The sequence below is a fragment of the Lynx rufus genome, unplaced genomic scaffold, assembly GCF_022079265.1.
Source record: "Lynx rufus isolate CCGP_SWC_20201006 ecotype Redwood Valley unplaced genomic scaffold, mLynRuf1.p SCAF_16, whole genome shotgun sequence".
Lineage (NCBI taxonomy): Eukaryota > Metazoa > Chordata > Mammalia > Carnivora > Felidae > Lynx > Lynx rufus.
The window spans coordinates 27314034-27340461 of NW_025814830.1; the positions used below are offsets into that span (position 1 = coordinate 27314034).

The 26428-nt window shown below is 37.0% G+C and overlaps 1 protein-coding gene across 1 annotated transcript in view; it reads right to left on the bottom strand.

The window, feature by feature from the left end:
* Positions 1-26428, bottom strand: part of RPGRIP1L (RPGRIP1 like) — an 89642-nt gene that overhangs the window by 35160 nt on the left and 28054 nt on the right. Inside the window, exons 9-18 of the mRNA XM_047078415.1 lie at positions 24374-24513; positions 19425-19531; positions 19067-19117; positions 18205-18384; positions 17547-17664; positions 12733-13185; positions 8985-9136; positions 4172-4550; positions 885-1069; positions 680-763 (exon numbers count right to left, since the gene is read on the bottom strand). Of these exons, the coding sequence (XP_046934371.1) occupies positions 680-763; positions 885-1069; positions 4172-4550; positions 8985-9136; positions 12733-13185; positions 17547-17664; positions 18205-18384; positions 19067-19117; positions 19425-19531; positions 24374-24513 (1849 nt within the window). The remainder of the gene's footprint in view (positions 1-679; positions 764-884; positions 1070-4171; positions 4551-8984; positions 9137-12732; positions 13186-17546; positions 17665-18204; positions 18385-19066; positions 19118-19424; positions 19532-24373; positions 24514-26428) is intronic.

A 26428-nucleotide genomic window follows, 5' to 3' on the forward strand; every position in this document is an offset into this window, starting at 1 on the left:
CTCTCTCTCAAAATAAATAAATAAACATTAAAAAAAAAAACCCAAACTATGAGACTGGATAAGACCTCTGAATGTAGATACAGACTGAGCAGACGTCTAGGTCTGCAGTTTAAATGCTGAAGCACCTCAATCTTGAGAGATTTGGTCCAAGGAAGTGAGAAAAATAACTGGTAAAGTTGGAGGGCAAGAAAGGCACAGTGTTCCAGAGGCCAAGTGAAGAGGAAGCGAGTATTCCACTGTGTCAGATGTTATGGGGAGATGAAGATGGGACTCAGAATTGACTATTGGCTGTGGCAAAGTCAAAGTCATCGTGACCTTAGCACGGGTGGTTGAAATGAGGATGAATTAGCCTAGAGTGAGTTCAAGAAACAGTGTGAAGAAAGGATGACAGAATTAAGACAACTTTTTGAAGGGATTTTTTTTCCCCATAAATGAGGACAGAGGATTAAAGCAGTAGCTGGAGACATAGATGGAGCCAAAGGAGGGTTTAGATCAAAGAGTAAGAAGAATTAACATTTCTAAACCGTGCCAAATTATTAAGCTAACATTTAAAGGAAAAAGAAGCATTTTATTCACTGGTTTCCTTTGAAATCAGGTAGAGTATATTATAACTATATCATGTATTTCAAATACTTATTATGGGAGAAAAAAATTAGTATTTTCAGTGTTTACTACTTACAGAACTCTGATGTGGGGTGATATCCACAAAAGATACTTTCTTATCTACAGGTGTTAAACGCTGTCTTGGTTTAGGTGTTGGTGCCTAAGATAAATCAATACATTAAAGTGAGTATGATAAACATGCACTTAGATAAGACTTCAGCTATTTTTTTCTTTCTTTCTTTTTAAACGATTTCTTTAGTGCTAGAGTCACGGTTACTTACAACTATTGTGCTAATAGAGGATGTTGGAGGTAGTTTTTGAACAACTTTTGACTCTTCTTTGTGTATAAAATTTCCTAAGTCTTCAGTTATAGATCCACTTGGTGGAAGGTAAGCAAATTTCCATTTCAATATAACATGGATGGTTCCTGCAGGATGCTTTTTATGATCTGTTAACTCAAATATTCCTGTCAAATTATGAAAAAAAATTTTAATTAATGCTAGAGTGAAATTTTGTTACCATAAGAATTAAAGAAGAACAAAGAGAACTACCCACGACTTTAAAAATAATTTTGGTTTTTACTCACACCTCAAATGGCTTAGAGAATAAAGACAAAATAATCTATGATAGGTTCATCTCTCAAGCAGACTGCTTTCAGAAATTAAGGTCTCAGTGATAATACTGACTCTTAGATGAGAAAATTAACTTATAAATATTTTAATTCAATGAAATTAAATTTGGAGATTATTCAGAGTTCTTAGCCTTCTGCTAAGATATTATCTAGGTTATAGTTCAAAAATCAACCTTCATCTTGACTTGAATATTCTTGCAAAAGACTTGTCTCTATAGAAAAATATATTAGAACTTCACAAATTCAAGTAATTTATATATCAAAGGAAGACTTCATATTACCATATAATTTTATAACTTTATTTTTAATTTTATGATAATTTTTATCATAATTTAAAATATATTTTACTGGGATTTGTTAAATTATTCCCAATTAATAGCAACACAGCAAACAAACGTCCATAAGATAAACAAAGCATCTAAAATAGTAATTTTAAAAAGTATCACCTAGTTGTAACTGTAATATAGAGTCACAAATTTTAGTCATACTGAAAAATCTTGGACTTGAAAAAAACAGAACTATATTTCAAGTATAACTTTTTTCAGGGGTATCCTTCCTTTACTTACTAGAGTCTGTTCTGACTCAAGGGTTTCACACATCTTTTAATGGCTGGCTGGGAAAGAAAAAACAAAACAACTCTAGACCTTAGAACCAAAGAATAAAGATGATATATGGAATAGAAGGAGATGATAAACTTCTATTACAGGCACAGGTGGGACTTCTAGAATGACGGAATGAAGAGCTCAGTAAATCCTTTCCACAAAAAGAAAGAAATAATAAAACTGGACCATTTAACGGCTCTGGAAATTAAACAAAGGTGTACAACAAATTGAGAAGCATTTATTTAAGAGAATCTACAGAAACTCAGTAACAACAGTAAGAGTCAGAGCAGACTCTAGTAACCTACTTCCCTGGCTGAACACGAGACTTGTAGACTGCCTGAAGTTTGAAAACCCCTTACCCAACCCATTCCTTAACTCATAGACAAAAGGTGGGAAGCCAACCAGCTCAAAGTGTTTAAGTGCAACCTTTCACCAATCAATGACTGACCACTAAACTATGCTGACTCAAACTTAAAATTAAACAAACAAATAAAACCTTACCAGAGACATCAGTGGGTACAATGAGGGAAAGATACAGATTTAGTTCAGGCAAGTCACCAAACAAAAACAGCAAGAGAACCACCCTGTGGAGTAGGGGAGGGTTGAAATCTAGAGTTGCTATAATATAGTATCCTAAATGTCCAATTTTAAAGAACAACAAAAAATCATGGCACCTATGGAGAAGCACGAGTGTATGCTGAAAATATAGGAAAAAAGCCATCAATAGACACATTCTGAGAGTGTCTAGATGTTACACTTAGCAGACAGAAACTTCAGAACAGCTGTTATAAATATGTTCAAAGAACTTAAAAAATTGACATTTAAAGAATTAAAAGAAAATATGATAATAACTTATAAAACAGAAAATATAATAGAAATTTTATAAAAGAGAGAACATAATAGAAATTTTGGAGTTGAAAGTATAATTACTAAAATGAAAAAATTCAATAGAGGGGCTCAATAGGAGATTTGAGCTGGCAGAGGAAAGAATCAGTGAACTTGAAGACTAACCAATAAAGATTATCCAATATGCAGAGAAAAAATGAATAAAAATGAATAAAACTTCAGAGAACTGTGGGACACCATTAAACACACACATGTATGTTTCTGCCCACACATTTTCTGCCCAAGAGGGAAGAAAAGGCATAAAAAAAATGAAGAAACAGAAACTTCCCAAATTTGGTACATAAGGTTACCCTACATATAAAGAAGCTCAACAAATTCCAAATAGGACAAGCACAGTGGGATCCACACCTATACACATCATCGTCTGTTTAAAACCACACACACACACACACACACACATACACACACACACACACACACACACACACACACAAAATCTTGAGAACAGTATCGAGTGCAAGGAAACCATAATAATATTAATAGCTGATTTATCATCAGAAACAATACATTCCAGAAATTAGTCATCTGATATACCCAAAGTACAAAAGAAAAAAATAACTGATGACTAATATTATACCCTGCAAGACTATCCTTCCAAAAATAAAAGCAAAATAAAGACATTCCTAGATAACAAATGAGAGAATCATACCAGCAGACCTGAGTTACAAAGCATAGTAAAGGAAGTCCTTTAGGCTGAAAGGAAGTGATACCAGATGGTAACTCAAATCAACACAAAGGAATAGAGAATAATAAAGGTAATTACATAGGTAATTACGTATTACAGTATAAATATGTTTTTTGAGATTTCTCTTAACTGATTTAAAAGACAAATGCATAAAACAATAATAGTAAACTCTTGTTTAACTTATAAAAAACTAAAAAGTATATGATAATAACAGCACAAAGGAGAGGGAGGCAATGGAGCTACATTGGGTAAGGAAACAACACCAGACAGTAACTCAAATCTACAGGAAGAAATAAAGAATACAAGAAGTGATGAATGCATAAGTCAATGTGAGAGTCTCCTATATATATTGTCCCTTCTCTTAATTTCTTAAAAGACAAAAAGTTATACAAAGCAATAATTATAACATTGTATTGTTGGGTTTACAACATATATAGGCATTCTATATATAAATATAGGACAATAATAACACAAAGGACAGGGGAGGAAATGGAATTATATTGGGGCAGTCTTTCTATACTTTGAGGGGAACTGTTAGTATTAATTTTAGACTGTGATAAGTTAAGACACATATTGTAATCTGCAGAACTACTAAAAAAAATAACTAGAAAAAAAACCCATAGGCCCAAAGTTGAGGATTATTTGAGAACATTAGGAAGATTAGTTATAGACAGACCATATCCATAACTAAAGTATAATTTAGGTTTGTTTTTACAATTTCATACATTCAAGAAATACACTTACCTGAGATACACCTGTCATGTGCCAGTGAAATCAGAGGCACATTGGCTTTTCCTATGTAAATATTTTCTTGAGTGTCACTATCATCAAACACATAAAAACTCAGAGACTCTGACTTAAGGTATCGGTCCAAATCCATATTCATTGGCACTGGGAAACACATATGATCATCAAACTGTGGATCATTGCTACTGGGAATGATGGCTGTATCGTGGTCTGCAAAATCAAAAAACTTGTACACAACATATGGGTGTGGCTGAAGGTGGTTTGCTCGGGACTGCAGACAGTTGCAACATCTTATTGTAATATGAAGTTCATTTAAGTTGCCCTCTGTGGAATCAGTAGAACTGAGCTGAGCAGTTTTGGGTGCCTGCTGACTTGACTGGAAAAAATACATATTTATATTATAGTAATAATACAGTGACAAGATCAACAGCAGCTGCCAAACCCCAAACAAAATAATTTTGTAAATGTACAAAGAACTGCATATTTGCAACTTCACAGTGAATTTCTCAAAACTAATACTCCCTAGAACATGTGTGAACAGGTGATCTTAAGTGATTAGCAATAAACACAGAAGACTGGGTATACATGGAGAGACTGCTGTTAAAATAAAAAATAAAAAAAAAAACACCTGATATTCTTTAATTCTATTTAATGACTAATGAGTAAAGTTAACAGATGGGTCCAATGACAAATGTCCTCTAGTTCACTATTAAGAGCTAATTCTTCAACCATTCCAGCTATTCAGATCATATCCCACTCTTAAGTAAGAATCCAGTGAACCTGATGGAGCCCACCTAGAGAGATGATTTCATTACATTTGGATTGGCCCTCATCCTCAACCAATGGTGTTTGGGGAAGCAGATATATTAGCCCAAGACAGCAAGTATAGTGAGGTTCAACTGCTATAACAACAAGAGAACAGGGTGAGAGATAAATCTTAGAGGGCAGAAAAAGCTAGAACTGGGAGGACATTCCAGAAGAAAGATGAGTGACAGGAATTATTAGGCAGAGCTAGAAGTTACTCTATGGCCCCTTTTGGAACTACAGTTCAGGGAGCCTGTGCATAAGTATTTTAGCAAACAAATACACCAATTAATTGTTAAGTCCACCATAGCTGATGACCTGGGACAAAGAAACATTAGTGTTCCAGGGCCTTGTTCAGTTTAGCATTGGAAATTTCTCTACTTTCCACAAAGAGGCCCCTCTTTCATAGCATTTTTGAATCTGGGTTGAGCATCTGGAACCTCTGACTCCAGAGAAGTTAACTGGAGAAGGTGAAATAGAACCAAAGTCATAATGCCCTTGGTAGAGACATCGGTGATGTGGAGAGGGCAAGCCTGAAAAGGGAATCACAATACTGCTTTCCCAGGGCTGGTTTGTATTCAACTATAGAATGTTGAGTGGAATGATTTAAAAAGTATCCCTTCTTGGGGTACCTGGGTGGCTCAGTCGGTTAAGCGTCTGACTTCGGCTCAGGTCATGATCTCGCGGTTTGTGGGTTCAAGCCCCACATCGGGCTCTATGCTGACAGCTCAGAGCCTGGAGCCTGTTTCAGATTCTGTGTTTCCCCCTCTCTCTGCCCGCCCCCCCTCCCCCATACTCATGCTCTGTCTCTCTGTCTCTCAATAATAAATAAACGTTAAAAATTTTTTTTAAAAAGTATCCCTTCTGCTTCTCACTCCAAATCTACCCACAAAAGTTGGAATTCCAACAAATGACTCACCCAAGCCAGAAAATGGAAGTATAAAAACAAACTACAAAACTAAATAAATAACCTGGTCTCTCTATTTTTAATTCCTTTTTCCATTACAGCACTTTCTAAAGTATGTTCTGAAGAATACTAGTCCAGAAAGATGATCTCTGGGAAACAGGTGCCATTCTTTCTTAAGTTTGGGAATCTGTCATATTAGTCATAGTTCTTTAACTGAAAATTATAGAAACAAATTCTGTCTAGCAAATACAACAAAAGAGACTTTAATGTAAGCCCATATGGTTATTTCATCGAACTATAGAGCAGAGATGTGAGTGGGCCTTAGGAAGGTAATAGGACTGGAAAACCATCAGAATTTCCTCTCAATCTAGTCTTCATTTTTCTCTGTGTGTTTGCTCATTATTCTCTTTCTCCAGTCCCATTTTCTTTCCTTTGCTGCTTAACAGCAAGAAGATGGCTGCCCTATGGCTCCCAAGCATGTTCCAAGCATGAAGAGTCTTGCTTTCTCTTGAAAGGAATCTGATAAAATACCTAGGAATAAACCTAACCAAAGAGGTGACAAATCTATACACTGAAAAGTATAGAAAGCTTATGAAAAAAACTGAAGGAGACACAAAAAAATGGAAAAATAATCCATGCTCATAGATTAGAAGAACAAATATTGTTAAAATGTTGATACTACCCAAAGCAATTTACACATTCAATGCAACCCCTATCAAAACAACACCAGCATTCTTCACAGAGCTAGAACTAACAATTCTAAAATTTGTATGGAACAAAAAAAGACCCCAAATGGCCAAAGCAATCCTGAAAAGGAAAACCAAAGCTGGAGGCATCACAATTCCGGACTTCAGGCTCTATTACAAAGCTATAATCATCAAGACAGTATGGTACGGGCACAAACACAGACACACAGATCAATAGAACAGAACAGAGAACCCAGAAATGGACCCACAAATGTATGGCCAACTAATCTTTCACAAAGCAGGAAAGAATATCCAATGGAAAAAGGACAGTCTCTTCAGCAAATGGTGTTGGGAAGACTGGACAGCAACATGCAGAAGAATGAACCTGGACGACTTTCTTACCCCATACACAAAAAAGAAACTCAAAATGGATGAGTGACCTAAATGTAAGACAGGAAGCCATCAAAATCCTAGAGGAGAAAACAGGCAACGACCTCGTTGACCTAAGCTGCAGCAACTTCTTACTTGACATGTCCCCAGAGGCAAGGGGAACAAAAGCAAAAATGAACTATTGGGACCACATCAAGATAAAAAGCTTCTGCCCAGCAAAGGAAACAATCAACAAAACTAAAAGGCAACCGACAGGATGGGAAAAGACATTTGCAAATGACATATCAGATAAAGGGTTAGAATCTAAAATCAATAAGGAACTTCTCAAACTCAACAGCCAAAAAACAAATAATCCAGTGAAGAAATGGGCAAAAGACATGAATAGACACTTTTCCAAAGAAGACATCCAGATGGTTAACAGACATATGTCAAATGCTCAACATCACTCATCATCAGGGAAAAACAAATCAAACCCACAATGAGATACCACCTCACACCTGTCAGAATGGCTAAAATTAACAACTCAGGCAACAACAAATGTTGGCAAGGATGCGGAGAATACAGGAGTGCTGGTTTGGAGGGGCATATGCCCCCCAACGTTTATAGCAGCACTACTGACAATAGCTAAAGTACGGAAACATCCCAAATATCCATCAACAGATGAATGGATAAAGAAGATGTGGTGTGTACACACACACACACACACACACACACACACACACACACACACACAATGGAATAATACTCAGCCATCAAAAAGAATGAAATCTTGTCATTTGCAACATGGATGGAACTAGAATGTATTATGCCAAGTGAAATAAATCAGAGAAAGACAAATATCATGTGATTTCATTCATATGAGGAATTTAATATTTAAAACAGATGAGCATAAGGGAAAAGAAGTGAAAATGATATAAAAACAGAGGGAGACAAACCATAAGACACTCTTGAGTACAGAGACCTGAGGGTTGCTAGTGGGGTGTTAGGTGGAGGGAAGGGCTAAAGGGGCATTGAGGAACACATTTGTTGGGATGAGCACTGGGTGTTATATGTAAGTGATGAATTACTACATTCTATTCCTGAAAAAAAAAAAAAAAGGCAGAATCTGATTGGCTCAACTGAGGTCAGGTGGATATCCCTGAATCATTAGTAATAGTCGGGTGGATAGCAGGAGAGAACAGGATCACTGAACGTAAATCTGGCCCCTGGAGGCTCAACCCCATGGGTTGGGAGTGACGGCAGTCCAAATGAAAAAAGATAACTATGACTTGAGCAGACATTCCAAAATGTTTCAACTATATTTTATTCCTTTGTTACTCAACCCAAGTGCATACTTTATGCTTTCCTCTTGGGATTCTTATTATACATGAGAAGTCAAGGACTCTATTTAACTTTGCCTACTTTAGTGTTTTCTGCATTCATTGGATCATGGCATTCTTTTGGAAGTATGGCCAGTAAGGCTCCATAAAACATAGTTTGGGAAATGCTGCTCTGAGGAATTGCATTTAAACTTCTAATTCACAGAACTGCAATTCTATTTTTCAAAAGTGCCCTGGGTAGCACAAGGGAGTTCTTTTGTGGTATTAGAAAATTCTGTACCTTGGTTGTGGTGGCAGTTACATGAATATATACACATGATAAACCTGCACAGAACTAATACTACACACACACACACACACACACACACACACACACACACACGAGTGCATATAAAAACTGAAAAATCTGAATAAGGTCTGTAGCCTAGTTAATGGTATTATACCAATGTCAATTTCCTGGTCTTGAGAGTGCACTGTAGTTATTTAAGATGTTACAACTGGGAGAAGCTGGATGAAGGGTACATAGAACTTCTCTGTACTGTTTTTGCTACTTCCTGTAAGTCTATAATTATTTCAAAATAAAAAGTTAAAAAGAGTCACTTGATGGCTATGAAAGAAAATGATTTTGGTTTAAAGCATGACATATAAAGACATATTATAAAATTTCTGTGTCATAAAAATGTCTTAAAGTCCAACCAGCTCACCCAATGCATTTGCTCTGGCCCCTTATAATTTGATGTTATATATCCCAAAGCTTTTGCTCGTTCCCGATAAAGTCGAATTGCTTGATCCATGGGAATTCGTAATCTGAACCAGTATTCCACTATGCCAAAATTTGGGATGTCTCCTTTAGTTCCTACAAACCAATGCATAACTCACTGTTAAAATTTTATACTGAGTAAAATAATATATGACTTGCACGAATGATGTGTGATTGGCAAAGAACAGAGCTGAAGAAAATAAAGTTACTTCTGCAAGCATGAGTTTCATTGTATGTTAAGTATTATTAAAGAACTATGTCAAATTATGCTTGAGATATTCCAATTTATACTGTTTCAATCCTTCTAAAATATAAAGAAAAAACTAAACACTGTCTTAAATACTCCACAGATTCTTTCTGATGCGACAGTAGCTTGTTTTTAATAAGTTGCACTCAATGTAGACTGACAGATACAATATGAAAGCCCACAATTATAAATGTGATACTCCACATTGTGATTCAACTTCCAAGAGATCTTGGGCACCTCTCCACTTCTCTACTGTGCCACCAGTACGGGGATAAATGCCACAGCTGTGCCAAATATATGCGAGCCATGCTCGCATGATGTTTGCCCCCATACACCCTCAGTGCTCCTTTTGACTCAGGCAGCTCTTCATCACTCTTCCTCTGTGAAGATTTCCCCTATAGCTCCTGGGGGACTTAAGGACTCCTTCCCAGAGAAGAAGGATATCCTCTCATTAGAACATTGACTCTTTTCACATAACTGTCCATTCGCCAGCCTATTTCTCTACCTGCACTCTTAAGTTTCTTGAGGGCCAGGGCTGTGGTTTCCATTGATACATTCCTACCAGAGGGACTAGTACATAACGGGTACTCAATATTTGGTGAACAGAGGATATTCTATATGTAAACTTTCTTAAAATACCATATTATTAACATTATTTCCCCATTCTCTTCATTGGTTTCTTTCTCGCTAATGGATCATTCTCGTCAACATATAATACTTCATTCAAATCTGCTATCATTAAACAAAAAAGTCCTAAAACAAGAATATTTATGGATACACATATTTGCTTGTATATGCTTAAAATTTCTTTGTGAAAATTTGTAGCCTTTGGTGAGGGGGCCTACGGTAGCTGAGGGACAGGAGTGGGAGAGAGATTTTATGGCAAAAATGTTCACTTTTTTATTTTTTGACTTTGATTTTTATGTTACCCCTGTGATCAATCAATAAAATAAAATCCTTCCCCGGAAGCTAAGTCACCCTCTTATCATTCTGAAATGGTTTCTTTACTTGGCCTCTAGGATACTGTATACTCTTGGTTTGCCTCCTAAGTGACTGGCTACTCTTTACTTTCCTCTGCTGGTGTTTCTTCTTCCTCCTGAACTCTAAATTCTGTGGTTTTCCAAGGCTCAGTCCTTGGCCACTTTCTCTGCTTTCTGTACATTCATTCTCCATGTGTTATAACCTAGGCTAAAGGCTTAAAATATATTCAATATGGTAATGACTCCCCCTTTCATATCTTTATCCCTGACCTTTGGGCTAGTTAGTGCAGCCCATATGCCATTTCCACTTGGCTGTCCAATAGGCAGGTCAGTCTTAACTTGTTCAAACAGAATTCTTGATTTTCTTCCTCAGGCCTTCCTTTCTCAGGCCTACCTCAATAAATGGGCTCACAATTCTCCTTGGTGTTCATGCCAGAAATCTTGGCCCTCCACTTCTCTCATTACCTTACATACAATTGATAAGCAAGTCTTAAAGGAACAGTTAACTAAATATACATTGAAAATAATCATTTGTCAATCTTCTCATTACCTTCTTCTTCTTCTTCTTTTTTTTAGAGAGAGAGAGAGAGAGTGTGCGAGTTGGGGGGAGAGGGCAGAGAGAATCTCAGGCAGGCTCCAAGCCCAGCTTGGAGCTCAATCCCACGACACTGGGATCATGACCTGAGCTGAAATCAAGAACCTGAAGCTCAACTAACTCAGCCAGGTTGTACCAAGGTGCCTCGCTCATTACCATCTGAATCCAAGCCACCATCATCTCTCCACAGATTAATGCAATAGCCTGATAATGGTCCTATTTTCTCTCTTGGCCCCTACAGACTCTTCTTCCTACAGCACCCAAGGCAGCTTTTCTAAAAGCTACATGTGGGAGCACCTGGGTAGCTCAGTTAAGCAGCCGACTCTTAACTGTGATCTCACGGTTCATGGGTTTGAGCCCCACGTAGGGCTCTGACCTGAAAGCATGGAGCCTGCTTGGGATTCTCTCTCCCTCTCTTTCTGCTCCTCCCCTGCTCGCTCTCTCTCAGAAATAAATAAATAAACATTAAAAAAATAAAATCTATGTGTGATCATGTCACTTCCCCCCTCAAAACTCTCCAATGACTTTCATCACCGAGAGATAAAAACTCCACGTTCCTCACCATGACCTACAAGACCTACAAGTTTTTACGGCATGACCTAGTCCTTCCATAGTTTTTCTCTTTTATTTAAGCTTATTTAGAGAGAGAACGAGCGAGAGAGCAAGGGAGGGGCAGGGAGAGAAGGGGGGAGAGTGGTGGTGGGAGAGAGAGAGAGAGAGAGAGAGAGAGAGAGAGAGAGAGAGAGAATCCCAAGCAGGCTCCGCACTGTCATGGGGCTTGAACTGTGAGATTGTGACCTGAGCTGAAATCAAGAGTCGGATGCTTGACTGACTGAGCCACCCAGGTGCCCCTTGGTTTTCTGTTTTTCTTTTTATAGTGTATCTTCAAAAAAGTTTTTATTTAAATTCCAGTTAACATACAGTGTAATATTAGTTTCAGGTGTAGAATTTAGTGACTTAACACTTCCATACAACACCTGGTGCTCATCACAAGACGTGCCTCCTTCACACCCATCTCTTATTTAACCACCCCCCCCCCACCTCCCTGCTGGTAAACATCAGTTTGTTCTCTACAGTAAGGAGTTTCTTGGTTCGCCCCTCCTCCTTTTCCTTTTGCTCATTTGTTTTGTTTCTTAAATTCCACATAGGAGTGAAATCATATGCTATTTGCCTTCCTCTGACAGCCTTATTTTGGCGTAGTCATCCTTCTATTGTTTTAATCGCTTTCCTGCTTTAGCCGCTGGCCTTCTCGCTGCTCCTCCAATATGTCATGCTTGTCCCTCCACCTTGGTACTTGGTGTTTCCACTGCATGAAACATTCTTTCCCCGGATCCTGTCATGGATCTTCACTCAGGTCTCTACCAATGTCACCCATCAGGGATGCCTTTGTCTGAGTTCGCCATCTTCTCTCTCTCTCTTTATCCTGTTCATTTTTCTCCATCTGATGAGATATATATTTGTTTTATGGCCTGTCTTCCCCTCTAGAAGGTAGGCTACACGATGTCAGGGGCTCTGTCTTATTTAGCACCGACCCCTGTATTTCCAATGCCTGCTAACATTGATATCAAATGATCTTACAGAATATTTGATGAATGTACTACAATTAACATTTGATCAAAAAAGGGTATCGATACGGTAAATAAATACATGTACTTAGAAGCTTTTAAAAAAGTAATAGCCATTGCACTGATATCCTCAATGACATTTAGGATAGTCCAGTCTATTCTGGGCAGCTCAGTTAGAGAACACTGTCCAACAGCCTCAAGGGATCTTGAATCCATACGAGAAAAGATACTAATGTAGAGCATCATAGTAACCTATACACCAAATTAGTGACTCACACATCCAAAGCTTATAAGATTGTACTTACCAACCAAACTTGCTGTGCAAAATATGCGACCACTTTTTTCTAGAATTTCATGGAATCTCAGCTGACAAGCTGCAAGTGTTTCGTAATCTGTGCTGTAAGCTTGGTGGACCTCAAGAGTGACAGTATTCTTCTGAATGTATTGTAAAAATAAGTCGTCAACATGAACAAGATACTGAGAAGTGAAGTTATATTCTGGGTGGAGGCCTTGCACTATGGGAGAGGTCTGTAGCTCAAAGTCATAGAAAGCATAGGTACAGAAAGTGACAGGCTCTTTATCTCCAGACGCCTGTAAAACTTCAGAAGAAAAGGTTACTTTGTTGATATGGATTTCAAATAGGTTTTCGCCTCGTTCTAAGTGAATGGTCTCATCAAATTCATCAACAGAGTCATCTGGCGTGATTTCTGGTTTAAATTTATACTGCTTGGTGCCATAGGCAATATCCTTTAATTGGGCTGCAAGAGAAGACACACAGTTTAGATATTTTTAAATATTGACATATGAAGATACAAACTGGCTTTTGAAGTGGTAGGAAGCCGAAGTGCTTTTGGTGAAGAGTCTCAATCTTAAATTCTGTGACCACACTGTTTTTCTGTGAGTAATACTGTAGTATACAAAAATTCGTCCTTGGTTTTGACATCGCTTATTAACAACAAAATTACAACTCAAGTTAGAATATAGCCTGTACCAGGGAAGAGGAAAAAGAAAAAAAGAAGAAAAGGCTTTTGAAAGTACAGCTGAGGTAAATATTTGGATTCTTCCTGTTCCTCTGCTTCTGCTTTATTACCTTCTCTCCTTTAGAGTCGATTTCTCTTTCTGCTGGCTCCTTCCCTTCAGCTTATTGAAATACATACTTTCCTACTTTTAGGGGTGATGGATAATGTTTATTGTCTTGATTACGGTGATGGTTTCACAGTGTATCCATGGGCCCAAAACTCACCAAACTGTATGCTTTGAATACATGCAGTTTAAAGTATGTTAATTATACTTCTACAAAGCTGTTTTTTTAAACAGATATATCTCTTTTTTTTTAAAGTTTGTTTTGAGAGAGAGAGAGTGCATGTGGAAGCACGTGAGCGGGGGAGGGGCGCAGAGAGAGAGAGAGAGAGAGAGAGAGAGAGAGAATCCCAAGCAGGCCCCCTCACTGTCAGCTCGGGGCCCGACGGTGGGGCTCAGAGTCATAAACTGTGAGATTATGACCTGAGCTGAAATCAAAAGTCAGACGCTCAACCAGCTGAGCCACTCAGGAGCCACAGATGTATCTCTTTCTAGATACATATTTTATCCCCATGTTATATCCACATTTCTGGAAAGAATAATGTATACTGGAGTCTACAACTCCACATCTAACAGACACTCTTCTTCAACTTCTTGCGAATAGTATCTGTCTTACTTTTCTTAGGAAACTGCTCCAGAATAGGTCACCAGCAATGAATTAATTGCTAGATTGAATGGGCTTTGGTCCTTGTATTAGGTGGTTTCTTTCCTTCCTTGACACTGATGATCACTTTCTCTTTTTTGAACCTCTGTCCTACCTTGGTTTCCATGTCATCATCAACCCGGCTTCTCCTTTTACCTCTTGTGTCATTCTTTTAGGGTTTCTTTCCTTTTCTCATCATTTGCTGGGGTCCTGTTTTTATCCTCTCCTTAGATGACATATTCTCATGGGTAATCTCCCCCTTTTATGACTTCTGCTACTATAAATATGCTGAAGACTCTCCTCTTTCTATTAAAAAAATTTTTTTTAGCGTTTATTTATTTTTGAGAGACAGAGAGAGACAGAGCAGGAGTGGGGGAGGGGCAGAGAAAGAGGGAAACACAGAATCCGAAGCAGGCTCCAGGCTCTGAGCTGTCAGCACAGAGCCCCATGGTGGGGCCGAACCCACAAACCCCGAGAGCATGACCTGAGCCGAAGTCAGACGCTTGACCGACAGAGCCACCCAGGCACCCTAAGCTTTCTATTTTTAATTCAGATTTATGTCCTGAATTCCAGACCCAGAGATCTGATGCCTTGCTGGGTCCTCTGTCTAGATATCCCCTTGGCACTTCAAACTCGATATATCCAAAATAGCATGCATCTAACACCAAAGAGTAGTCTCTTCCAGTTATTTCTGTACTTTGAATCTCAGGCGCTGATGTCAGCATCCCTCCAGTTGCCCAAGCTTGATACCACGGGATCATTCTAGTTTCCCTTTCTCTTAATTCTTCCCACATCACTAGTATTCAACAGTGTTTCCTAAGTCGTTACAAATTTGCCCCTGTTCATTCTCTGTCCACTAATGCTACCTTTCTTACACTCCCAGTGTTTATCACCCAGATTATGATGGAACCCAAACTGCTTCCTTCCTTCAGATCTTACTCACTCTTCCTAGTAACTACAGCATAATCTCCCAAATGCAGTTCTGGTGTATTACTGTCCACCTTAAACACTGCTTAGTGGTTTTCTAGTTAGGTAATTAAGGTTAAAATTCTTCAGGGGGGGCAAGGGCACCTGGGTGGCCCAGTCGGTTAAGGGTCCGACTTCGGCTCAGGTCATGAGCTCACGGTTTGTGGGTTCAAGCCTCGCGTCGGGCTCTGTGCTGACAGTGCAGAGCCGGCTTGGGATTCTCTCTCTCCCCCTCTCTCTCTGCGGCTCCTTGACTTGTGCTTCCTCTCTCTCTCTCTCTCTCTCTCAAAATAAATAAATAAATAAATAAATAAATAAATAAATAAATAAATAAATCATAAAAAAAAAATTAAAAACAAAAACAAAACTCCTCAGGGTGGCAAGCAGGGCCTGGATGACTTGGTTTTCTCCAGCCTTGCTGGGAGATCCTCCTCCCCTTATTAACCAGGAGTGGTGTCATTCATTTGCAAATGAATGGCAGCCCTTCACATTAAGGGCATTTTTACCTGCCTCCTCTACTTCCTGGAAGGCCCTTCTTGCTTTTACTTAGTGGTGAATTCTCTAGCTTTCGGAGACTCCAAACCTACTGCGTGGCAGTCTTCCCCGAGTCTTCAGGTGTAAGTAGGCATCTCTCCTTAACGTTTCCTCCGCATCTTTCGCGTTTCCTAGCTTCCCACTCTTCCCGGGAAGGGATACTCTATTTACTTCCTCCATCTTCTGAGTTCGCTGAGGGTGGGACCCGAGCTTTCTTTCCTATTTGGCTTCTCACTGCCCAGCACTTCGCTTAGCATGCAGGAAGAGCTTGAGCAGGTTTATGGGATGAATCAGTGAATATTGGGGACTGATAATATATATTGGTGAAGATTTAGTGAGACCAAAAGTAATGAAAATCCCAAGCTACGTGACCTCCGTGTGATTCAGGAAAATTCTATTAAGCAAATTTTTATTGAGTACTACTTGAAATAAAAGGTACATACTGCTCTTTGACTGCTGGAAAACCCTGTTCAGGCGGATCGAACCCTTCTGCTTAGAGCAGTGGTTCTCAAAGTGTGGTCTGGGAATGCTGAGGGTCCCTGAAACGGATTTTGGAGGCCTGTGAGGTCAAAACTATTTTTAAAACAATCCTGACATGTCATTTGCCTTTTTCATTCTTATTCTCTCACAAGTGTATGATGGAGTTTCCCAAACTCTACATGATGTGTGATATCATAACAGATTGAATGCAGAAGCAGGTTTAAAAACCCAGCTGTTTTCTATTAAGGTATACACCAAAAAGTTTGTAAAAATGTCAAACAATTAAAAAAAAAGGAAAACAATTTAAAACAGTGTAACTTTTCTTACTATTTTTTTTTTGGTATGGAAAATACAGCTTTTTAAAAATAAATACTGTAATTTATGTTAACATGTAACGGATTTACTACTGTTATTTTAGCATGACATAAAATAAATATTTTCCAAATTTCTCACTTTTAATTCTTACTAGAAGTATAGTAAGTATGACCCATAGAAGCAAGAGGCCCTTGGGATCCTCAGTGATTTTTTCAGAGTGTAGAATTACTGCTGGCCTAGATCCATACATTAAACATTGTATGGCAGGGGACATGAAAGAGAGACACAGTACTTGGCATCGAAGAACGTATCCTGCCATCACAGGGAACTTGCAAAACTCCAACAATAAAGAACACTTCCATAATACAGTCCCCAAACATACTTTCCGAGTACATAAGAGGAAGGATGGTAAGTACCGAGGCAGTGTTTTTCAAAGTGTGGTCTTGCACCTGCATCTGAGTCGCTTGGATTTCTAAATATAGCAGCATCATGGGCCCCTGGATCTCCAGGGATAGGGCCCAGGAAGCTACATTTGAAACAAGTTTCCCACATGATTTTCATACTTGCCTAAGTCTGGAAACCACTGTAAGGGCATTTCAAGTAGAGGCATGAATGGTTAGGAGTGATGAGAGCCAGCTTCCTGGCATCGGCATGCATTGCATTTGGTTAGATTTCGAAGCAGGGTAAAAAGGGTGTACGCTGGCTATAAAGGAGGTTTAGGCGGAACAAAGATCCAGTGGTAGGACTGAGAAAGGTGAATCTGACAAAGAGCAAGCAGACTTGTCTGGCTGCGAGGCATAGCTTGCTGAGAAGAGAAACTCGAAATGAGGTGGTAAAGTTAGTTCTGCCGTGCTCCATAAACTACTTTGAAATCTTGCCTGCAACACTGGATCCAAAAAGCAGTAGAAAGTTACTAAAAATTCTTGAGTGGAAAAGAATCAGATAAAAACAACCTTTCTGGTAAATTCTCCTTACAGCTATGAATTGGAGAAAAAAAAATAGAGCAAAGAGAAATCGTGAGTGTAGATTTGGATGACATTTTCAACTGTCGTAAACTCTACTCGTCTAGTTACTGTAGACGAAGAATTGTGCGCATCGTACCTTCTAGTTTCTGAATGCGTGCAGCTCTGATATCAAGAAGATGAACATATTGTTCCACTTTGAGTTCATAATCTTGCTGCAAATTTTCCATCTTCTGGGTCACTGCTTCAACTTCCATCTAAAAAAGAGGAGATAACAAGTCTCAATACTTAGGATTAGTTCCCTTTTCATTTTTTAAAGCGACTATGACAAGCATTTTCCTAGATCTTGGAGATACCAGAAGCTGTAAACCATGGTTTTCTGAAACAGCTCACAGTTTAGAAAATTATGCTTGGCAATGTTCATAAATCAGAAGTAAAATTAACAAAACCCGAGATCCCTTCCCATGGAGGTGATTTTCCCGTTTGTTACAGGCTACAATCACACGTGGTTGTGGCAGGACTTCAGGATAACTATAACCCATTTGCAGAATGTGCTAATACGAGCAAAGGTGAATTCATTGCTGGTGTTTGGTCTCTAAAACCAGGGACTTAAAAAAAACATAGTTTGTTTTTCAACTACTGACTCTAAGTACCTAGTTATGAGGCCACATTCCAGGCATGTGGTAATAAATGATAAGAGATTATAACAGATGATAATACATAACACTGCTTAGAAAAGTAAATCATCAGTTGATTATTAAGGAAAATCTATTTTCCGAGTTAGTGTTGCACCTTACCTGATAATCTTTATTAATTTTATGTTGCATAATTAGCATGTTTCGTGTCTTTTCAAGCTCTTGCACCGTTTCTGCATGAGTTGCTTGTAGCTCTCTCATGGAGCGTTCTAGATCTTTGTTAATTTTATTGTCTACTTTCTCTAAAAAGGAAAGGTCTCCATTTTTTTGTGACTTTTGAGCCTAAAATAAAAACATGTTTTCTTACTGAAATAAGAGTTTCTAAAATATAATCATGTGAATTAATATAGATATGGCAAGGAAAAATCATTAATTGAAAACAGATATATTTCCATTTTCCATCAGGAATAAAACAATCCTGATACAGAAAATATATTTAGATAGACATTTGGAACAATTACAGAGAATTCAAAAAACAGTTTATTACTTCATGACATAAAGAAGAATCATGTACATTTATTTCTATTTCTTCAATTGATTAAATGCTACACAGTGTTGATCTAAAGGGAAAGAAATGTATTTTCTCGTGTCTTCTTATAAATAACAGAATATCCTAGAACTGAAAAAATATCTTCTGGTAACATTTATAATTCAATATTTTACTTAAGATAATAGGGTGTACCAAGGTCTCTTAGGACAAAATTGTTGATTAGTTTTATAGTGAGGTGTGTAAAAGTGAAATATTTGTACAGTTGGAGAAAGTGCTTTAAATAAGAGTTTTTGAGGTCTATTTTAATGTAATTTTGATGTCATTATGAAATATGTATATGCTGTAAGTAAATGTCACCTGACCACTTTCCTGAATAATTTATTCTCCAAGTATAAGGGTTACAGACAAGGGTCATCATTATGCTGAAACAGTTATATGTAGACATGAAATTCATGGTGAAGTTCAGAAAGTTACCTTTATAAGCAGGAGAGCTTCACTCAATTCATCAGCATTAATATCACTGTCCTGCAAAAGACAGAATGAGTAAAAGCTCACAATGAGATATTAATGGAAAGTACAAGAGACATTCCAACTATGCAGATTATCCTCACGGAACATAAGCTGCCTGATAGCATGAATTAATAAACTAAGTAAAAGAGACATTCCGACTATTCAGAATCTCCTTCTGAAATGCAAGCTGCGTAATGACCATGAATTAATTAACCAAGTAATATATTTGTCTTCTTTTGCTTTGTAGTACAGTGTTTCCTCTGTGTATAAAATATTTAGATACAGATTTGGAGTTTATCTCCTAAATAAGAAAATAGTTCACCTGGTTGTAAAACTTCATGCGGTTTTTAAGTTCATCAAGTTGTTGCTTTTGTTCCAGATACTGTAACTGTAGTTCTCTATTTTCTTGGATGAGTTTCTCATTTTGGTCTTAAAAATAAAGTCAATGCCATTAGAAAGGTAAGAGAGCATGAGGTAAGAACACATTTAAAATTAATTTAATTCCTGATACACACCAAGCTGGATCTAGCATTGCTCTGGTCAGAGAGGAAATTATGCTAGCACCTAGACAAAGGCAGCAGGAGAATGAGGAACAAATGAACACGATCATGTGTCTACCATATGATCCAGTTTCTTATCAAAAACTGAAGACTGAAGTTCATAGTATTAATATAAGGAAATTGTGGCCTCTGGGACTTCAAAGGAACATTCTATCTAAAATACCTAAGAAAATATGTTTCTAAATCTATGATTTTTACTTACTTATTAAGGGTCCTGAAAGGCATGCAAAAAAAAAAAAGTTGTTTTTTTTTTTTTTTGTCTTTTAGTGTTTTAATTGACTTCCTTGAGTTTTCTTTTTCCAATTTAGCATTAAGTCTTTTTATTAAAACAACATAATTTCTTTGGTAATAACTAAATCTGTAATTCTAATCAACCACACTTTGAACAAATCTGCTAAGATAGGAGGAATGGATTCTTAGCCAGGGCATGGTAGCATCAGTAATAATTCATGTGTGTTCTTTATTCATTGAGTTCATGCTGTTAATTAGTAAGACATGGACTCAGAGCTCTTGTTAAGGAATAGAGATAGGTTACATTCACCTAGGTTCTCATTTGCCTTGACCCACAATCAGGAGCACAGAGCAGAGCTACAGAAAATAGTAATAAATCCATGAAGAGACGAATTTTTTACTCCCTGCATTAAACATATGCTTAACTTAAAAAAAAAAAAAGCAAGCTAACAAATCTATTCTTTGGTCTCATGTTCTTAAGCGTACTCTTCAACAGAGTTCATTGTCGGGGTCAGGTGTCCTCCTTTTTGGCTCCCCGTTCACTAACTCTAAACCATGTCATCCAAAGTGTCTCCACTAATTTCATCCTAGTTTCAAAGATTTGTGTTTACCAAAAGTCTTCAAGTTGTACATTTTTGTTTCCTTTTCTTAAAAAAAGCAAGTCAACACATTTGCCAAGAATTCTTTGCATGAATACATTTGCACGCTGAATGCATGTTATACAAAAATACATTTCTGACGTTTATAATGCTTTTGTGTTCCCAAGATTTAACTTGGGATATACATACTGCATGTAAGTAAAAATAGTAAATTACACAATTAAGAAGAAATGGACTAAATTTGGATATTTTTAATGTCACATATTTCCTGGAAAACTAAAAAGTAAAAAAAAAAAAAAAGTGACTCTAGAGTATGCAGAGACATTTTAATATCAAATATATAAACATTTTTATCTTATCGATGAAAAGTTAAAAGGTTATCCTTTTGCTAATATTTAGTGACCTAAATAAGAGTTCACAAGTGTGAACAGTACTCGGAAATTTTGAAGGTAAAGGTCAACTATTTGTCTTTCAACTCAAAATTAGGATTAATAGTAAATATGAATTGTTAGAGGAGATAAACAACTTTTTCAGTTACAGAGTACGGTAAGAATGCAGAACACTTTATTTTCTGTTGATTAGGTTAAAAAATCTAGATAGAAATGGTTAGGTAACAGAAAAAAGGTAAATATAGTAAGAAAAATATAAAACTAAAGGTAGTTTCCTTCTTGGCCTGCAAACGGGTTAGGGGTTCTGATGACGAGGTAAAGTGTAAAGGACAGGACTATTGCCCCTTCCCCCAGATAGAGCGTTTTCTGATTACTATTTTCATGCTCCTGTTTCTCTCTTCTTTCAATATTTCAGAGCAGGGTTCTAAGAATGAAATGCTAGTAGGTATACATGAACTTATTCAAATGTTTCTTCCTTTGCTGATTTCTGTGTCAACAATGTCCCCGTTTCATGGATATTTTTAAAACTAGGGTGTTAGTAGTGGGAAAATAGCTTATTAGTGGGGGAAGACATTACTGAATATGAGTAACTTTCTCTCTACTAGATTTTATGTAGAATTATCCACAGTATTTTTCCTTTCTCAAACTGTTTATTGGGGATACAATTCCTGGGTCTTTAAGAGACGCTGTAGTTCAAACAAGAGATAGCCTTGCTGGATTATAATAAGAAAAATCAAAGCACCCTGTACAAGATGAAAAATAACCTCCTTACCTTATGATTTGACAAAAAGCAGGTTAAGCTAAACAGCATTTTATTCAAATGGGATAACATTTCACTCTTTTAAAATTATGTTCTTCAAGCACACCATTAATAAGCAGAGTGCGGAGAACAATCCAACTAAACAATTTTCAGAGCTCCTTTGTGCTAATATCTTCAGCTGTGATCAATATAACCATATGCATTATGCTGAATTATGCATTTCAGCTAAAGATAGAAAGGAACTTTCAAAAGCAGGGCCCTTAAACACATGCAGTTAATTTAAGCATTAACCAAATGCAAACTGCATTTACATATTCTTCCCCCACATATTCACACAATCTGAAACTAATTTGTACCTTGAATAAAGAGGTGAGTATTCTCTAAAAATAATTTGCCAGTTAGATGAATGAGTCTAAGAAGCCAGGGAAACATCTTCTGGCAAAGAACACTCGACAAATGAAAAGGTAAATGTGTGAAGAGACTTCAAAGTGGAATGAAACAATTTCAAAATCTGTAAGACAAAAAGGAACTTTCTACATATTGAAAGATTTCCTTATAAAGAGATTTTCAATTTTTTTTTGTTTGTTTAGTACTTCCCAGAAAAAAAAAATGGTTCAAGGCTGTAATATTTTTCTTATAATCCATTGTAACATATTCACCAAACGATCCCAAACTTCAGTCATTAGACTTATAAACTTCGGGTATTCAAGCAAAATAACTAAAATAACAGTTGACTTAAAAATAAAGATTCAGTACTAGCAATTCTTCTTAAGAAAACAACTGAATAAATGTGTAAATATTTGTGTAGAGAGATGTTTATGATACTTAACAAAACTGAAACTCTTTAAAAATTCATCAGTAGAAGATTGTTAAGCAATTTTTTGTACATCCTCACATGGAAAACCAGGACAGACATTATAAGTGATGATGATGTGGGTTTATATTTATACTCAAGGAACGGTTTCATAACATAGTAAAGATAAAAAGCACATTATAAAAACTGTACCTGTGCACATACAAACAACTCTGGAAGGACAAACATAAACATATTAATAGTGATTATCTTGTGGGGTGTGGGAGTGAGTGACTTCTAGAAATTTTTTTGTTCACTGGATTTTTTAATGGTATACGTGAATTATTTTTAATCTTTCAAAAAATCCAAGAAGACACAAAAGCTAGTGAAAAAAATAAGAATGGATTCGGTGGATTAAAATAACTTTGCAACTGTAATTTTAATAATTTAAAAGAATCTTTGGAAATAACTAAACAACAACAGATAGGTCTTAAAAAAAGACCACCAAGATTCTATTCCCTTAAGAGTTTCTTTCCAGAGACCAATGCAGATGTTTAGAGATAAGAGTTTTGAAATTCTTGATATTTAGGGAAATACAGAAAGCACACAAATAAGACAGGTTGTTTTCATTTCTCTTCTTTTCAGAGCAGTTTATATCTGTTTTCGGAAAAAAGCGGGAAATATAGAGTGCTTCTCCTTCCTTCAGTCAACAAGAATTTACTGAGCAACTATTAAACAAAAGTACTCTGTTAAGTACCACATTAAAATCAGGAACGATACATCTTTGACATCAAAACTTTTAAATACCTGCCCGGTCACCAATCATGTCACCATTTCATTCTCTTCACAATATTCTTGAGAAAAATTCACAAATAATTTTTCATGAAATTTAACCACTTGGCAAATAAATACTGCACATATGTTTCATTGAAATTAAGACTACATCTATTGTAAGAAATGTTCTGATTACAGTCTTCCTAGAGTGTTGGAAAAAGACCATAATTTTAAAAGTTATCATTTATAAGATGCATCCCAATTTCAGAGATGTCAAAATGGGAAAAAAAACTCTCTCTTATAGTTAATAAAATATGGCATTGTGAGCTAAATCAATAAATAGAGTACTGACTACATTTGTAATTTGTTTGTTTTTGTTTTTTTTTTTTTTTAACGGAGCCTGCATTAAACTTTGAAACGCTTGCATGCAACAGAATTACAAATGTTCAAAAGAAGCAACCTTATTATCACATCACTTGGTTTGCGTAGTGGATGAACAACAGATACAACATTTGAAGCAAATAATTCAATTCCCCTGTTGTGCACTTGTGTGTATAATCTAGTAAATCAGACATCTACATTAATTATGATTATTTTATTTCCCTGAGATGAGAGGGGTGAGATCTGTGACATGAAACTTATTAATGATTATTATTTTAGCAGGGACATCTTGGCAAGTCTTCCTGGTATTTAAGTTCACTGTCACAGAGTAGATTTAGATATCTCATTATCACAGAGATCGTCCCTGTTTGACCTATCAAAACCAGTAAGCAACTATTTCTCTACTCTGTCATCTTACACTGCTTTGTTTTTGTTCCCACTGCCCTTGCCACCACCTGACATGTGGCATGCTTGTTTAATTACTGTCAGTTTCTCTCTGTAGAATTTATGTTGCGTGAGGGCAAGGCCTTGGCTTTGCTCATTGCTGTACCCCCAGAACTTAGAACAGTGCCTGGCTCAAGAAATGCTTGTTGACTGCTGAACACAAGAAGGCTCAACAAAAAAATTAAAAGACCACCTAAATGACAGTATCTCTGACCAAAAAAAAAAAAAAAAAATTCCTTGGGCTTCTACGCGAGGCTGAGTAAATGGAAATTTCAAGTGACCGCGAAACGCATGGAAGTGGATGGCTGTTGAGACAAGTCGGTAGTGGTTTTGCATGTACCTCTTTCGGTTTTGACTCTGTCAAGGATTTCAGTTTTGTCTGCTAGGTCAGACTTTAAGGCAGTCTCGAGTTGAGCGATCTGCACTTTGAGCTGCTGTTCCTTTAGCTTCCATTGCTCTTCGTGGGCAGCACTGAAGGCACTGCAAAACACACATGACATGCAGAGGAGAGCCTGGAGATCGGCCTCGACCGAGAACGCGAAAGAGAAAAGCTTTTAGTGGCACAGAGACCACTGTCATCATGTCTTAGGAATTAAGTAAACATATGCTGGTCTGCTGCTGTTGAAACCAAGGCGCCTCTCTCAGGCTGCGGTTAGGAAACATGAAAGGCTTTGTGGGATGAGCAAAGGAACTGGCCTTAATTTAGAGCTCTCCAGTCAGAAAAGTTGGCAGCGTGCAGCTTTTGTGGGACTAGTAAAGGAATTCAGATACTGTACATACTCCAGAGGAATCCGCAGTTCCAAACCTCAGCCATCAGCCTCGGATAAAACTATTCTCTCCCACATACAAACCCTCTTAAAACCGAGAAAAAGGGGCTCGCCACCTGATCTCTACTTCTAGAATCTGAAACTTTTACAGAGTCCGTGCTAATACCATATTCACAAAATTTCAGCCATGAAATGATAACACGCCGAAATACAAGACGGCAACTCTGCTATTATGAAGTAGTGATAATGGAGTTTTTGTCCTAAAAAACTAAACCGCATTAACAGGCTAAGAACAAAGTTTTACTTGTAATGTGATTGGGATGAAAACCTGGTAAGAACACCCTGGTAAGAATGATGAAGATTTTAAACCAGTGTTAAAATCCACTCATGATTAAATCCCAACATTCATTTATGCCAGTGGTTTCCAAATGCTGATAAACTAAACACTGGTGCTGGACCAGCTATACTAAGCACTTGGGGAGATTTAAAAATGAAGATCTTGGGGCCCAGGAATCCAGAGTTTTATAAAGCTTCTGCAGGTGATAGCCAGGTTTTGGAAAAACTGATCTTGATCTGTATTTCAGCAGAAAACTATTATCTGTGAAGCTTGATATGACTGAATAATTATCAGCAGCTTTGACCCTTCTCCTTATTTTAAACCCAGTAAATGAAACAAAAATTTATAAAATCTGGTTTTGTACTGATGATGAAGCAAATGGAAGAAAAACTTATTACTGAAAATTGCCCTTAATGCTGCTCCCAGCTAGTCTTGAGGTTTTATTCCAAAAGAGGTACTTTTCTGGGAGGCATAGCTTTCAAAGGAACAGAATTATGTATCTATTTTACATTTTGAATGCTTTTATTGCATTTAAAATAATATGAACTTAAAAATAAATGAAATTCTAGAAGTTTCTCTAAATATGACATCTGTTTCTTCTATCAATGTTCTCATCTCACATATGGAACCTTAAAAAATGCATGAATCTATATACCAATATTTTAAGTTAATTTGATCAAAGGTACAATTACCTAGACTTAAATGAAATCCAAACAAAATATGCACTTTAAATATTAAAGAATATTCCTTTACATTTTCACTTTTTAAAATAAAGACAAATATAATTTCTGTGTCTAGTCAAATTATATAAACCAAACACACACATATGTATGTATGTGGGTATATGGGTGTGTGTGTATGTGTGTGTGGGGGGGGGGTGCGCGCGCGCGTGTGTCTTGTATTATTAGAAACATGTACTACCCGGAAAAAAAAATTAGCATGATGAAATAGGCACAATTATACATTATATCAGACGCCAAAAATTAGAAACAGTAGTGTTCCAATAGCATTAGTACCAGCAAAAAGATCACCAACAGTTAATCTGGCAGAAACATCAGAAGCTGTATGTGTTTAAATTAAGAACAATTTAGCAGCCTGGTTTTTCCAAACCCACAAAATACTAGTGTAAATCAGCATAAGTCAATCTGAATTTAGTCCACTGCTATCTTCCCTCTAAATTTAGGATTACATTCCACTGGAGTTTCATGAGGAATTCCTTTTGAATTTACTGTATTCCTCTGTGCTTGGAGCCATCTGTGTAACTATAAATGGTGAACCACATCTGGCTCCA